This window comes from Psammomys obesus, unplaced genomic scaffold, assembly GCF_907164565.1.
Source record: "Psammomys obesus unplaced genomic scaffold, mPsaObe1.curated_primary_1811, whole genome shotgun sequence".
NCBI lineage: Eukaryota > Metazoa > Chordata > Mammalia > Rodentia > Muridae > Psammomys > Psammomys obesus.
This window is the reverse complement of record NW_026585797.1, coordinates 25,065,277-25,080,652: the sequence shown is the minus strand read 5'-3', so window position 1 is coordinate 25,080,652 and position 15,376 is coordinate 25,065,277. Positions and strand designations below refer to the sequence as shown.

Here is a 15,376-nt window from a genome sequence, read left to right as displayed (position 1 = left end):
TGCCAGTTGTAGGTCTCTAGCCCAGGCATCTTGTCTTTGATCCAAAGACATCAGTCTGTTGCTGCTTGACATATCCACTTAGATCTCTATGCTTCACCCTTTTCTAAGAAGCCATAGTTTGATGATCCAAGTTTTTGTGTAAGCCAGGCCCTCATTCTTAGGTTCACCTTCCTCTCTGTCCTCCATGTCCATTGCTACCTCTTGTCACTATCCAGAAATTCTCGATGAGGTCTCATTCTCTCATTTACTAATAAGTCGTTTTAACATTGCTCATTGATATGTTGTTTCCGTGTCTATCTCATGCCTTAATTCTCTTATTCATGAGGAGAAAATAGACCCCTTTTGTGTTCTGTTTTTGGCACATGTCAGAGTATATGCTTCCATATCCTTGACTCTAGCGATGAATAATGATGCACAAGCTCCTTTACTGTAATTTTAATCTGTGTGCATGTCATCACATCACCTCTTTCTCTCTCTCTCTCTGCACGCTGAGCTCCCAGAACCCAGAAGCAGTGTCCTATTTGCCTTAGACTTCATACTGTATGAGCACACAATTGTAGTTCTATTTAAATTCACTGTGAAATAGCATGGCTGAAAGTCATTGACTTCTTAGAAAAAACTAAACGTTGTTGTCCTTGCCTGTTTTTCCAAGAAGTCCACATTTTAGATTTGCTGTGTAAAGCCACACAGCCAGTAAACAGCAGTAGTGGAACTCGAAGCCAATACTCTGGTTCTAGTGCCTGGGTTGTCAATCTCTGTCTTGTATTGATTCTAAAGCCAGAGAATCCCTGGGGTCGGATGTGTTTTATAATAGTAAAATAATACACCCAAGTTTTGCCAAAGGAGGACTAGAACTCTGTTAGTTCACAGATGTTTGAAGATGAGCGAGCTCAGAAATGAACCGCACTTAAGATGCTTTTGAGGATAGTTTTATTAAGTATTGTAAATGAGCCACACATGGAGGTCCCAAATGACATCTCAGCACTTGGTGGCTGAAGCACATGGGCCATAAGTTTAAGGCAAAGTTGAGCTATCTAGCGATCTTCAGGCTGGAGTGCAGCTTTGTCTCAATACAAAAACCAAAAACAATAACAACAAAATAACATCAGCATAAAACAACCACACCACAGCAAAGCACAGTTTAAAAAAAGAAAAAGAAAATTTAATCGCCCCTCCTTTTCATGGAACATCTGGGTGGAACTATTGCTTTTCGTTCACTGCTATCGTGAATAAGAGTATGTTCTTTATTGAAAATATTTTAAGTATTTTTGCTTTTCTGTATTTACTTTGTTGTTTGTTTGTTTGTTTGTTTTATTTTGTTTTTGCCTTACCTAGTGACACTTATTTGAATCTTGTAGGCTGGAAGCCAGGACACCCTCAACTCTGTCGCACTGAAGTTTAACATCACTCCCAATAAACTAGTGGAATTGAACAAACTCTTCACACATACCCTTGTCCCAGGCCAGGTAATGATTTTTATGTTGAACATTACTATAGAAATTTTGCCGCCTTTTTTTTTTTTTTTTTTGCCACATTAAATGACTTGGTATTGGTGCCACAGAATTATCTTCAGTGACTAATTCTTCTCCCTTAGATCCAAGAATTCTGAAGGTGTCTTAGTTCATATAAATATTTCAGAGATTTATACTTAGGGATTGGCATTGATTTCTCATTACCATCATTAACTTCGGTAGGAAGTGTTTCCTTGGCATCAAAAGGAGTTTTAAATTAATATAACATTTTTTTCTGTCAAATATAACATGTATTGCTTAAAATGTTTAACTCTGATTTATGAGTTCTATTTTGTCTACTCTTAAGTAAACATGGCCACCATTTTATTTCAGTTTAGAAATAATTTTGTTTTTTTATCTTAATTTGTTCCACAATTGTCCACCCGCCAAAGAGTCAGGGAAAGACACTGAAAAAGATAGTCACAAGAAAACCAACCTACATCGTCTTCCAGGACTTTAATATCTTATTTGTCAGCATAAATAAACTGACAAATGTATGGCTATTCCTCTTTAGTTTAATACAGTAATCTTTTGGTACTCCGTATATGGTGTTAAATTCTGCTGTTTGTTTGGTTTTGGTTTTGTTTTTTTTACTCCAAAAGTACTTTCAACCAATGTGTTAATAGCTCAGTCATTGAAAGCACATCGCTGAGGCCAAGTACAGCCTTATCCGCAGAAGCACTGGGTTGCATGAGCACAGGCAGATTCCGTTGTTGACTTACTAGCATGTCTTCCTGCATCTGTACATTACAAGGGCATCTAATCCTTTCTGAGTAGATAATGGCATTTTAAACGCAACTTTATTTAAGCAATGTTGACAATTGTACTTTGTACTTCTTTTAAGGGTAGTGTATGAAGATAATAGGGTCACAAGTTAGCCACCTAGTATTTTTGGTCTTCTTGTACAGGGGAAATTAGTACCCCTTAATTAAATGGCAAATCAGCATTAAACATTTTTTCAGAAATTAATGCACTCTTTTCTAGAAAAATAGGCATGTTAATTTTTTATTTTGGACGTGTTTTATAATATGGGGTATTCCTGAATTATGTATAGCTGACCCATAATGGCAAGCCTAGAAAGTACTTATTAAATCAAGGCTAAAGGTTCTTTTCAAACCTAGTAAACTAATTTAGCGTGGGGCCTACTGACATACACCTGTAATGCAAGCATCTGGGAGGTAGAGAAAAGAGAGCCAGAAGTTCAAGGTCATCCTTATCCACATAGAGAGTTTGAGACCACACTGGGATACCTGAGACCCTGTTTAAAACAAGCCAATAACAATAAATGCTTACTTAGGGTGCTTTTAAATATTAGTAGATAAACAAAATCATTGAGGCTAAGTTATGGTAGTATGCGACAGGACACTAACGATGGTTATATACGCTCTCTGCATTGCTAAAACAAAATTACCAAGGCAAGATCTGTTTGTATCTAGCCTGTCATTAGCTAGCTGACCTGGGCAAGGCACTTTCATTTTGGATCACAGTTTACTCATCCTTGAAGTAGACTGTGGAGCTTAAAAACTTAAAAACTATTCACGACCATACGCTTTCGAGGATCGGTCTCAGTGTGTAGAGGGTGAGTATCGCTACACCGGAGCCAGCTTGATGTGCTCTGTTTTCAGAAAGTTGGAGAGTTATCCTTCTGAAGTTGGTTCGGTGGTCACCGTGAGGCTTCCCAGCTCTCTCACATGCTACCTGTTCCTTTTCCAGAGGTCAGGGGCATTCTTTCCTCTGGTTCAACTGCATAAAATAAATAAGAGCACCACGTACTAAGACCGCACAACCAGAATCATTTGTGAGTGACTTTCGTTGAACTCAAAGCCTTGGCAGTTGCTATTAACCAATACCGATGGCGTGGTAGAGAGCAGCTCTCTCTCTGAATCTCGTCACTGTTTTCACTGTTAGCACACCATGGAGTCTATGGAGTTTCCCATAGTGTATGCGATGCTGCAGGAGAGTGCTTACACTTCTGAGAACCTCGTTTGTTTTGATCTTATGGAAATGAGTTTCTGCCAGCTGCTGCTATGCCTCTTTGTGTTGGTTTATAGACACTCAGAGGTGGTTTTGGGCAATCTCTCAGTAGGTGTTTGATAACTGTTTAGCACATATTTTCATCAGTATCCGGTCCTCAATCATCATCTTACATCCCACTGACTTTTTTTTTTTTTTTTTTTTTACTCAAACTAGGTTTTGGTTTGTTTTGGTTTTTTGTTTTTTTTCTTCCTGTGTGTGTATATGTGTAAGTTTGGGTGCACACATATGTCACTGTGAGAGAAAGCTTTCGGGAGGCAGTTCTCTTCTTGGACACTACTCTGTCCATGAGTCAACCTTACTCTTGTTCCTGGGGCCCTGTTGGGTTACTCAAGGCTAGCTGGCCTGTGAGCTTCCTTGAAGTTCTCCTGCCTCTGCCTTCCATCTTCTTGTTTGGAGTGCTGGGATGGTAGATGTGACGTTACATCTGGCTTTATCTTGGGCTCCAGAGATGGAACTCGGGTCATCTGGCTTGTACCATGAACATTGAGCCATTTCATCAGCTCTGTGACGTGAGGTTTAAATAACTATTGTGAAAATAGAAATGCTAACTCTGTCAGTCTGAGATTAGGTGTTAAATGATTGGCTTCAAATTCTGTCGATAACAATAAAGGTCACTATTTTAAGATTATATTTAAGTCTATGCCAAAATGTAGCTGTTTCATTGAGAGAATATTGAATAATAGTATCATAATACCAGTAGAGGATGTAGATTCTTTTGTAGTAGAGACTACTATACCCTTGTTGCAATATTTTTGTTTTTATATAAATAAAATACAAACAGGAGAGAAAATATAGGGACTACTTTATTGGTGCTGTCTCATACAGTTCGTTATACAAAGCCCCCTGATACTTTGGCATGCAGGTGCTGATTTAAAGTTACCAGCCTGGATTTGTCCCATTTTTACCTAACAGGAGTATCCTATTTTAGTCAACTGCTATGCCTTTTCCTCTCTTCATATAGGTTTAGCATTCCAAATGCAGAAATGTAAAATTTTAAACGCTCAAAGTTCTGAGCGTAAGCCCCTTTGGGGCATCTTAAACTTGGAGCTGTCAGGGGAAGTCTATGCAGATATATAGATACGTAAAACTTTTATTTGCCTGGTTAGATTGTTGTCTCGGAGGCTTGCTCCCTCCTTCTGCTAACCTAGGCCTAGTCTGGGAAGATTCTAACCTCTGTACAATCTAATCTAGACCTAGCATGTTTTCAGCCTCTGAGACCTACTTCTTAATAAGCTGACTGTTTCCTGTTCCTACTGAGCTCTGGGTTCAATTCAACTGTTCTGGCTCAAACTTTTCTCCTGGCTACCTTATTCAATCTGGCTTTTCTGTCAGCCTTTGAATTGCTCTGCTTGGCCTCAAACCAACTCCAGAAGTCTCTTCTGGTCATCTGGCTCCTTCTCATTCTCTGGCTCATTTGTTCCTCTCTGCAACCTGTCTATTACTGTCCCAGTAAAACTGCTCTCTCTCTCTCTCTTTCCCTCTCTTCCTCCCTCTCTCTCCCTCTCCCTCACTCTCCCTTTCTCTGCATTGGCCCCTAAGTAGCTTCCTTTTCCTCTCTGTTCTCATGAGAGTTAGGCATATCCTATTCTGTCAAGTCTTCTCTGATTCACCACTGTTTCTACCATTCAGTTAGACATCACTTTCAAACATGGGTGTTTCCTTCAACAAACTATCTTTACCTTCATTATTTGGGATTAAAGGCATGTACAACCATGCATGGGTCTAAGCTTTTCTTATCTCAAAACTTGCTCTATACCAGGCTAGCCTTGAACTCAGATCTACTTGCCTCTGTCTCTTCGATTAAGGGCATGTTTGTATTCCAGCCAGATCACACAGATATAGAAAGTTTTTGGATATGACCTTTTGCCAGAACAACCAAGGTCTGAATTGACATTCCTCTGCATATATTTATATAAATTATACATTAAATAAATATATTTACTATATTAATGAATAGATATGATAAATAATATGAAAGTATATATTTATATACATGAGCTTTCTGTATATATATATATATATGAATGTTATATATAGTTACACATATGTGTGTGTATATACATATGTGTGTGTTTTCATATATATTATCTTAGGTTTCATTGTTGTGAAAAGACACAATGACCAAGGCAACTCTTCTAAAGGAAAACATTTAATTGGGGCTGGCTTACAGTTTCAGGGAGGTTTAGTTCATTATCATAATGGTGGGAAGCATGGCAGCATCCAGGCAGACATGATGCTGGAGAAAGAGCTGAGAGTTCTACATCTTGATCCACAGCAGCAGAAGGGGACTGTGTGCCACACTGGGCATAGCTTGAACAGAGAAGACCTCAAAGCCCGCCCCTACAGTGACACACTTTTTTCAACAAAGCCACACCTCCAAATAGTGCCACTCCCCATGGGCCAAGCATTCAAACATGAGTCTATGTAGGGGTCAGACCTATTCAAGCCATCATATATACAAGCATTTCAGTATGGGATATTCAAGCTGTATGATTCTCACGCCTAGGAAAGCTGTTTCCTCCCACCTTTCCAGTGCCTGTTGTTCAGGCTTCACCTGGACTGCCCAGGTGCTCACCCATTCTGCAGCGTCAGTGTGCCATAGCCATTGAGCTGTGCCATGTATATTGCTAAGTGCAGTTCATGGGTAGTTCTGAGGATCCCATGTCGTTCATTAGTGAATGGAAAGTTTTGTGGGTCTTACAGAGGCACTGAGGACATTGTGCAGAGATGAGAGTTCTCAAAGTGTGAGCTCAGGACTTGCCTGACTTTGGCTCTCACCTCAGACATGCTTTCTCATTCCCAGGTCCTGTTTGTGCCAGATGCCAACGTCCCTTCTAGTACCTTACGGCTTTCGTCATCCACCCCTGGTGCTACTGTCTCTCCGTCGTCATCAGATGCAGAATATGATAAACTGCCTGTATGTATGTTAGCACCTTACAAGCTATAGTTCATATCTGTGATTAATTGCAGAAATCAGGACACTGTATATTTAATAAGATCACATCTGAAAACTTCTGAAAAGTGGTGAGGTCAGGGAAGTAGCCATCATTTGAGAGAACACATCCTCTCCCAGCATGCCTGTTTACCAAAGGTCTGAAAGGTAAAGGTAAAAAAGCAGTGGTTCTCAACCTTCCTGATGAGAATGATGTTAGCATTAAAAAAAACAAAATGCTGCAATGCTTTTACACACTTCCTCATGTTGTAGTGACCCCTCACCATAAAATATTTTCGTTGCTACTTCGTAACTGTAAATGTTGCTATCGTTATGAGTTGCAATGTAAAAACCTGTGTTTTCTGATGGTCTTAGGTGACCCCCATGAAAGGGTCAATCAACTCCCCCAAGGGAGGACCACTAGAGTGAGGACCACTGTGCAAAAGCACAATGCTAAATTCCCAATTAAGTGAGTACATTGTGCTTTTTCTAGGAATTGGAATCAGTAATCTAGAATGAGTTTTTTCCATCTTGGGTATTTCCTAAGACATTCAATGGAACTGTTTTATGGTCTCACATATATCTTTCAATCTTAGTTTGATTTGGATTACTTGTCTGCCTTACCTCTAATTTAGGAAATGCACATTTTCAACTTGTGTTGGAGCTGGTGATGTTAGCATTATAAATTACTTAGCTGTATCATGATTTTAATTTTCTGATTGTTGGTGTTTACAACCACAATCCAGCTTTTAGTGAACTTCTAAAGCAAGGTATTAATATTCTATTTTTAGAGTAAAGAACTCACATCAGGTTACAAATAGTAGAGAAACTTTTGAAAACAAAATAAATAAATAAAAGCTTTGGAGTAATTTTGAAGGACGTGTTATTTGCCTTTTTAAGAAGGAAACGCAGATATAGCATACTTGTGGTATAATGTGTTTTGAAAGGGTGGTTTCTTTTCTTTAATTTTGGACATTTTTGCTTTCATAAGGATGCTGATTTAGCAAGAAAGGCCTTAAAACCCATCGAAAGGGTGTTATCTTCGACTTCCGAGGAAGATGAGCCAGGTGTCGTGAAGTTTCTCAAGATGAACTGTCGGTATTTCACTGATGGAAAGGTACCCATCACCCTGATGGCTTCACTGGTTAGGAAATCTGCAGAAACCAACCAAGATTGAGCATTGCTGAAAGGAAGGCTCCATTAAAACATCTTATCCACGGCTGCAGTGCAGGATTTGACAAAAATTCATTGATTTTTTTCTTGCTGGTTACTGGGCCTTTTTACCCATTGGAGCAAATATATTCATTAAGTAGAAATATGAGCCTTTTGGTCTTGGATTTTCAATTTTTCTTTTAGCTCTTGACCTGTTAATTCTTACAGAGTCTGAGTTTAACACCAAATATTTGTTGGATTTAAATTCTAATTCTACCACTTGCTATATTTAAGATGTGAGGGAAGGTATTTGGGTATCCTTATTGTCTACTTTTCCCATCTATAAAATAAGAACAATACTAAAATTTAACTAGTGAGGTATTGTACTTAAAAGGTTATTCATGTAATGATCTCGCCTCTAATCTAGGAAATCGAAGTTTTCAGCTTTGGCTTGATGCCTGGTGATATTAACATTAAAAATTATTTCAGCTATATCGTGTTTTTAGTTTTCCGATCGTTGTTGTTTACAAAAGAAATTGAACTCTGTGAACTTCTGAAGAAAGGTCCATATTAATAGTCTGTGCTTAAAGTTGAGAATTCATATCAGGTTGCAAATAGAGAAACTTTTGAAAAGAAAAGAATGAATGATTCCCGAACCACAAAAATAATTACAAGACTCCTCAAAAGTACCAACTGACTTAGCTGCTGGGTGTCTCTCTGATGGTCCCTGGTGGATACCGTCCTGCTGGTCAGCAAGATCTCCAGCATAGCCTGAGAAAGCTTCAGATTTGACAGCCTGCAGGCCACTTCCCAATTCCCACAATGTAGCTGTACAAACTGGAGGGAGCTGGAAGTTTTTCCTGTTGCTGTTTATATTGAATTTTCCTGGGGATGAGACTTGTGATTGTGTTAGACAAAAATTTGGGGGCTGTTCTTTGGCACCGTGGTTCTGATTCCCCTTCAGCACGACACATGTGTGAGAGACACGGACACGTCTTGCTGAGTGTATTATAAAGCACCATGTTCTCAATCACGAATGGGCAAGGGACAGTCTGCTATCTTGCTGACAGAGAAATGGGGACCCATGAGACATGAGTGTATGAGGCAGGCTCACAGCACAGGCATCCAGTTGCAGTTGTGTGAGCAACAGGCAGCTGTCTCTGCTCCGATTCTTCCAAAGCCACCAGTGTTGTGACTCTCCAGCATGTTTTCTAGCTGTCTTGACATGGGTGTGATTGTCACACAGGAAACTGTGGCTCACGGAGTCAGTGGAAGGACAGAGTACAGGGAGGTTTTGTGGCAGCTGGGGAACACTTTTCCATCCCAAGTAATATCTTCTGTACCTTCCTTCTGCAGGGTGTGGTTGGAGGCGTCATGATTGTCACCCCTAACAATATCATGTTTGACCCTCATAAGTCTGACCCATTGGTGATTGAAAACGGGTGTGAAGAATATGGTCTCATCTGCCCCATGGAAGAGGTGGTCTCCATTGCCCTGTACAACGACATTTCCCACATGAAGATCAAAGATGCTCTACCATCGTAAGAGCCGTTTCTTCTTCTTAGAGCAGGAGCTTGAAAAGTAATTTCAAAGTGAGGGTATTTGCAGAGGCCAGGCCATTGTAGGAGCAAGGGACGGTGGAGAGGGAAACCAAAAGGAGGTGGAGATTTTGTGTTGTGAGGTGGAAAAATGGGAAGTGGAAATGACTAGTAAAATTTAAACATCCAAATAGTAAAGCAAAAAATATCTACTTAAATTCGACCCGGAAAGAGAGATAGAGATGCAGTCATAGAAGGAGAAGGCAAGGGAGAAAGGGGCTTAGAGGGTGACTAAACAAAGAAAGCCATCCACACATTCAGGTTTTGTTGTTTTGCGGGGAGGGATATTTAATAGGTCCAGCTGCCTGGGAAAGTAGGAAAGGAACAACTGTGAGGATTATTGATCCTCATTAGTTGCCTGGCTGAATCTAGAGTAACATCAATTAACAGCTCAACCAGTTGACACCATTGTCTGCTTTACACCAGCAGTGCCTGGCAGCTGCAAGCACAAAAAAGCAGGTGGCTAAATTGGGCTCCCTTGGGGCACTGGTAGCTTGGACTGGGGAGAGAGGAGCAAGGATGGAGAAGTGGGCAAGGCTAGGTGGGAGGCTAGTGAGAATATACTTGAGTGTATTTTCAGGTCATTCTCCGTGAGAGGGGAGAAAGGAAGGAGCTTAGATGTTTATGAAGAAACATTTGCTTCTTAATCAAGGATGTGAAGAGCTGAGTTCTTTAATCTGCAGGAAAATCTCAGTCTTTAATCTGCCAAATGAAATTCTGAGGTCCATTATGAGAGGATTCTCTATCACACTAACTTATTTAACACTGATGTCAAAGCATCTTCAGTATTTTCTGGGATATTGGATATCCTAGAATGCACACTAATATATCCTGGATATACACTAAGGTAATCAGTCCCCTCAGCGTCTTCACAGTTCTACAGAACACTTAGTCACTGCCATATTTTAGCATAGGCTTTTAAGACTCAGTGAATGCATTTTAAATTGGAGGATGAATTAAAGCTTTTAAGCCATTTAGTAGACCGTAACATTTACATGGACTTTCATTTCCTACAGGGAAAAGCCCAAGCTTTTCATGCAAATGGCTTATAAAATAACTCCGCGGAGAGAGTCCTTGTTTAAACTCAAAACTGCTTGGAACTTAGTTACTTTAGTGGCATGAGCATTTCTTTTAAAGCTAGAATGGATAAAGTATCACCTAAAAACCATCTGGCTCCTTTAGAAAGCATACCTAATTCTGAATGAAAGTGTTCTTTTTAGAAAGAAGTTTGGTATCTCTTGTGAACCCAGGAAAAGTGCTACTTATGTTGTAGCCAAGATGCAGGGGCCCTCGAGAGAGGTCCAGTCATATTAAAATATATATTTTTCTTGGACAAGTGTAGTGGTACATGCCATAATCCTTGCCCTTGATAGGTCTAGGAAGTAAGGCTGTAAGTTCAAAGCCAGTGCAGTTTACAAAAATAAACACACAAAACAACAACAAAATAAGCACACTATAACAAACTTCCAACCTAACCAAAATACATAGTGTCTTGGACATTTATTTTGAACTTGAAAGAACATCCATAGCAAATCTTTTGTATAATTTAGGTCTGGGTTCTAAGCATCTCTTAGTAGGGTGCAGTAACTGACTACATCTCAGGATAATGTGTTTCAGTTGAGAAATCAGTTGTTACGCTGTTACTGTTACAAATTTTAAAATGCTTTAAAACTTATGCAACATTTTAAGTGCTTCTCTGTGAAAATTACTTTTCTATTGCTCTTTAAATTGCTGAGTGCTATTACTTCTAGTAATAATGGAAGTTACCTTTTGTATCTCCTTTGCAAGTCATAGGGTTTTTTAACTTAGAAACATGCAGTTTTTTAAGTCAAGTAACAAAAAGTATCATACAAAATCGGCTCATAGAGAACAGTTAGATGAGCTGAGATATGAAGGGACCTTTTAGGTTTACGCGGTTGATTTCTAACTTCTACTGATTTATTAAAAAAAAGGAAATATTTGACTTCCTAAGGAATTTTAGTCATTGATACTAAAATCATTCCTCTCCTTTGGTCTTCCCTTTGTGAATACCAAAATTTTGTAACTGTCAAAAATCTCATGTTGGAAAGTCTTTCAGGTAACATATCCATGCTCTGAGTGCATCCATGTGACCTACCAAGAGGCACAACCCACATGGTTCATCCATTTGCCATTCCTTTTGCTTGACTTATGTTTTATTTTGTAATCAATCTCTTGGTTTCATTTCCTTATTTTGAAATCATTTCTGGCATAAATTTAAGTTGAGTATATTTTTGGTTTGAGTTGTGGTTGAGTTTTGTCTTGTGTTTTGCCTTTCCTCCACTTTGTTTTTGGTTTTATTTTTAACATTCCATGTGCATCCACCATTTTTTTTGCTCCAACAGCGACCTACCTCAGGATCTTTGTCCTCTGTACAGGCCTGGAGAATGGGAAGACCTGGCTTCAGAGAAGGATATCAATCCATTCAGTAAATTTAAGTCCATCAACAAGGAAAAACGACAGCAGAATGAGGAGAGAGCCGTTGCTTTAGATCCCAAATCCGTGGGCTCCGCCGAGGAACCCACAGAATGTACACATCCGAAGCCCCAGGATAGCTCCGAGTCGTGGAAATTAAAGAAACTGGAACCTTCCAAGGGAACAGCCCACGCGTCTCCCTCAGTGACGCAGCTCAGCAAGGGACACTCCGATTCCCATGCTGCCTTGGGACCTACAGCCAAAGAAAACTGTCTTTTAGGAGAAGACGAGGACTTCGTGGACTTGGAAGAACTTTCTTCTCAGCCTGGGAGTGGAATGGACAAAGGAGACACTACAAAGGAATGCTTTTCCTATGACCAAACGAAGGGAGAGCTCCTAACCATCACGTCTGCAAAGAAAATGCAGGTGCAGTCAGCCCCGAACTTCACCGGACTAGAGAATGATGCTGAACTGAAGGGGGCCCTAGATTTAGAGACCTGTGAGAAGCAAGATAAAGTGCTAGAAGGAGACAAGCAGCCTGCATCCCCGGAAAACCAGGAGGAAAGCACGCTGAAGATACACGAAGATCTCGATAAAGTTAAGCTCATTGAATTTTACCTAAATAAAAACAAAGACGGGTCACAGCTGTCTGAAGATGTCCAGAAGTCAGAACTAAGCGAGAGCAAAGGTGATAAACCGGGAGGGATAGACATCATGCTTAGTAGCTCTCTTCCCCAAGCAGGTGATTCCCTACCTGAGAGCAACCAAGAGCCAGGTGCAATCTGGGTGAAAGAGAGAGAGAGACTGTCCCCAAAACTGGACCCCGGTGCAGAGGAAACTGGGATTAATAATAAAGAGGCTCTGGGTTCTTTGGAATTATCTCTAGACAGGAGCTGCCAAGGCGCACAAATGGATAACAAATCTGAGATTCAATTATGGCTGCTAAAGAGAATTCAGGTACCCATTGAAGGTAAGCTGTTGGTTGGCTGGTTGGTTGGGTTTTTGGGTGGATGGTTTGTTTGGGGTGTGTGTGTGTATGTGTGTAGTATGTATGAATGTGTATGTACCTTCCCTGTGTGTGGATGCATATATGCACATAGAAGCCCTATGGTTTTGATGTTGGTCCACTTTATTTACTGAGAGTGAATCTCAGTGAGCATTAATGACTAAGGTAAAAATTTGTAAAACATAGTATCTATTTATAACATGAACTAAAATACAGATTTCTATCTAAGAAGTGTTTAACCCTTTTAAGCAATTTTCTCTTTCTGGAATGCTTAAATCTAAAGTTGAAACAGAGAGAGACAGAGAGACAGACAGAGAGAGAAGGAAGAAAGAGAGACAGCCTCTCTATGTACCCTTGGTAGAACTTGCTATGTAGGCCAGGGCTAAATGGTGGCAACTCACAGAGATCCACCTGCCTCTGCCTCCTGTGCTGGGATGAAAGGTGTGTGTCAGCATACCCAGCAGAAGATGCTTTCGAAAGAATTCAGTTCTAAGGCAAATTGCGCTGTGGTAGGCTGAGGGCTCACTGCTCTTCACTATCGTGTATGCCTGTGAGGTATTAGGGCTCTATAGTATTTGTCCCTGTCTTGGTGGTTATGCTTTTGGTGTGCAGCAGGCTGTGTGACACAGACCAACCTGAAACATGCGAACAGGTTGTACTTCCATGCCAAAGAAAACCTGATGTTTCACTAGGTCTCATATGATGTTGCTGGGTCATGTTTCTACCTGTAGCCAGCCCCTCTTTGTAAGGTGGTGAGAAGTTTTGCCAGTGTTGTCAGGATTGAAGAATGCTTTCTCACATATGATTCAGATATACTTCCCTCCAAAGAAGAAAAGAGCAAGACCCCACCCATGTTTCTATGCATCAAAGTGGGAAAACCAATGAGAAAATCCTTTGCCAGCCACACCACCGCCATGGTCCAGCAGTACAGCAAGAGAAGAAAGCAGCCTGAGTACTGGTTTGCTGTTCCCCGGGAGAGGTGAGCAGGGCTGAGACAGTGTTCTCTGCCTGTGGATAGTTTATCTCTAGCTATTGATTTTATTCTTGAGTAGAGCTTTTCCTTAACTACAACTTTTTTTCTTTTTTTAACTTCTAGAAGGGTACATACTGGTTACCTTCTAAATGGTCATTTTGACACAACTGCAAAGTTGATTTTCAGATGGAGGAAGATACAGATACTCTCAAACCTCTGAAACTGGGCAAGCTTTTCTAGTGAGAATAAATGAGCAGGGCAGAGGTGATCCAAGCTTTTCTGACCACGGATGGGAATAATGCAAATCTACAGATATGAACATGAATATTTAAAAGGCAGTTTGACAACAAGACCACTTAGGGAAATAACAATAGATTCTCCCCTATGGCCTATGGCTTCCCTAGCAATGGGCTTTGACAGTGTGAGGTATGAGTTATTTTCTACGGAGCAGGCCTCAAATCTAATGAGGAAAGTTGTTATTTACACCCATAACAATCTTGCCATTATTGCACCTCTTGCCTGATTGGTCTGTTTTGGAGCACTCAGGGTTCAGCTATGGGAAAACTTTTCTGTCAGCAGCTGCATCTTTCAGCCCTGTAAAAGGCAGCCAACTGAGAGACTCCTCCTAGTCAGTTCAAAACTGTTTTCTTTAAATTGTAAACAAAGGATTTTACTGCTTGTTTAGTTAATTTTTGTCAACTTGACACAAAGCTAGACATACCTGAGAAGAAGGGCTCCCACTGAGGAACTGCCTTTATCAGTTCCTGTGGGCATGTCTGTAGGGCATTTTCTTGATTTCCAATTGGTGTAGAAGACCCAGCCCCCTGTGGCCAGTGCCAGGTCTCAGCAGGTGGGCCTCGACTGTATAAGCCAGGAGGAGCAAGCCAGTAAATAGAATTCCATTGTCTCTGCTTCAGTTCTCACACTGAGCTCCTACCCTGGCTTCCCTCAATGATAGACTATGATTTGTAAGCTGAAACAAACTCTTTCTTCCCCACATTGGTTTCGGTCAGTGTTTTCTCACAGTAACTAATCCACCGTCTAATTGTGATAGACAGTCAAGAGCAATGGCAGTAGCCTGTATTGGTTTGGGCATACGAGGGTTCTTACTGACCAATAACTCATAGGGTATCTGGCACTGGGATGTTCATTTAAAAATCCCTGTCTTTGGGAATGGTTTTGTGGGTTACTAATGTGGGTTACCTCGATTCAAACTCATGTATGTGTGTGTGTGTAAGTTCAAACCTTTGTTCAAACGCTCATATACGTATGTGTATATATGTTACACATATATTCATGCTACACACAGGTAGATAGATATGTTACATACACACACACACACACACACACACACACATATATATATATGAAACAAACTATATGGAGAGAGAGGAGAGAGAAGAAAAAGAGATCTCCAACAAACTAATAGGGCTTCATAAAGCCTCTTTGTTTTGGTAACACCCGCCCCCACCCTCCTTCCATTACCCTTGTCCTTAAATCTTTAGCTCCCCATGTCTACCTCTCCAGCATCTTCCGTATCTCCTGTGTTTTACTATCCCCTCTTACATTGTTTATTTGGCTCCTGAGCTCATAGGTTCCCAAGCAGATTTTTCATGCACCCGTCATCTTGCTTAAGCCTCCCCCTGGCTCCTTGTTTCCCTGTCCACATCATTGCACTAGCTACATAAATTCTTCTGCCGCCCGTATTTCTTTTCTCTCCTTTAACTTGTACTG

At 40.5% G+C, this 15,376-nt stretch overlaps 1 protein-coding gene across 5 annotated transcripts in view; it reads left to right on the top strand.

Annotated features, from left to right (window-relative positions):
- Ncoa7 (nuclear receptor coactivator 7) overlaps positions 1-15,376 on the top strand; it is a 138,085-nt gene that overhangs the window by 80,410 nt on the left and 42,299 nt on the right. For 3 of the 5 annotated variants that reach the window (XM_055599332.1, XM_055599330.1, XM_055599331.1), the window contains exons 5-10: positions 1,359-1,466; positions 6,352-6,465; positions 7,472-7,597; positions 8,989-9,173; positions 11,594-12,633; positions 13,480-13,648. In XM_055599332.1, coding sequence (XP_055455307.1) covers positions 1,359-1,466; positions 6,352-6,465; positions 7,472-7,597; positions 8,989-9,173; positions 11,594-12,633; positions 13,480-13,648 — 1,742 coding nt within the window. The remainder of the gene's footprint in view (positions 1-1,358; positions 1,467-6,351; positions 6,466-7,471; positions 7,598-8,988; positions 9,174-11,593; positions 12,634-13,479; positions 13,649-15,376) is intronic. The other 2 variants (XM_055599333.1, XM_055599334.1) reach the window with 2 other exon arrangements.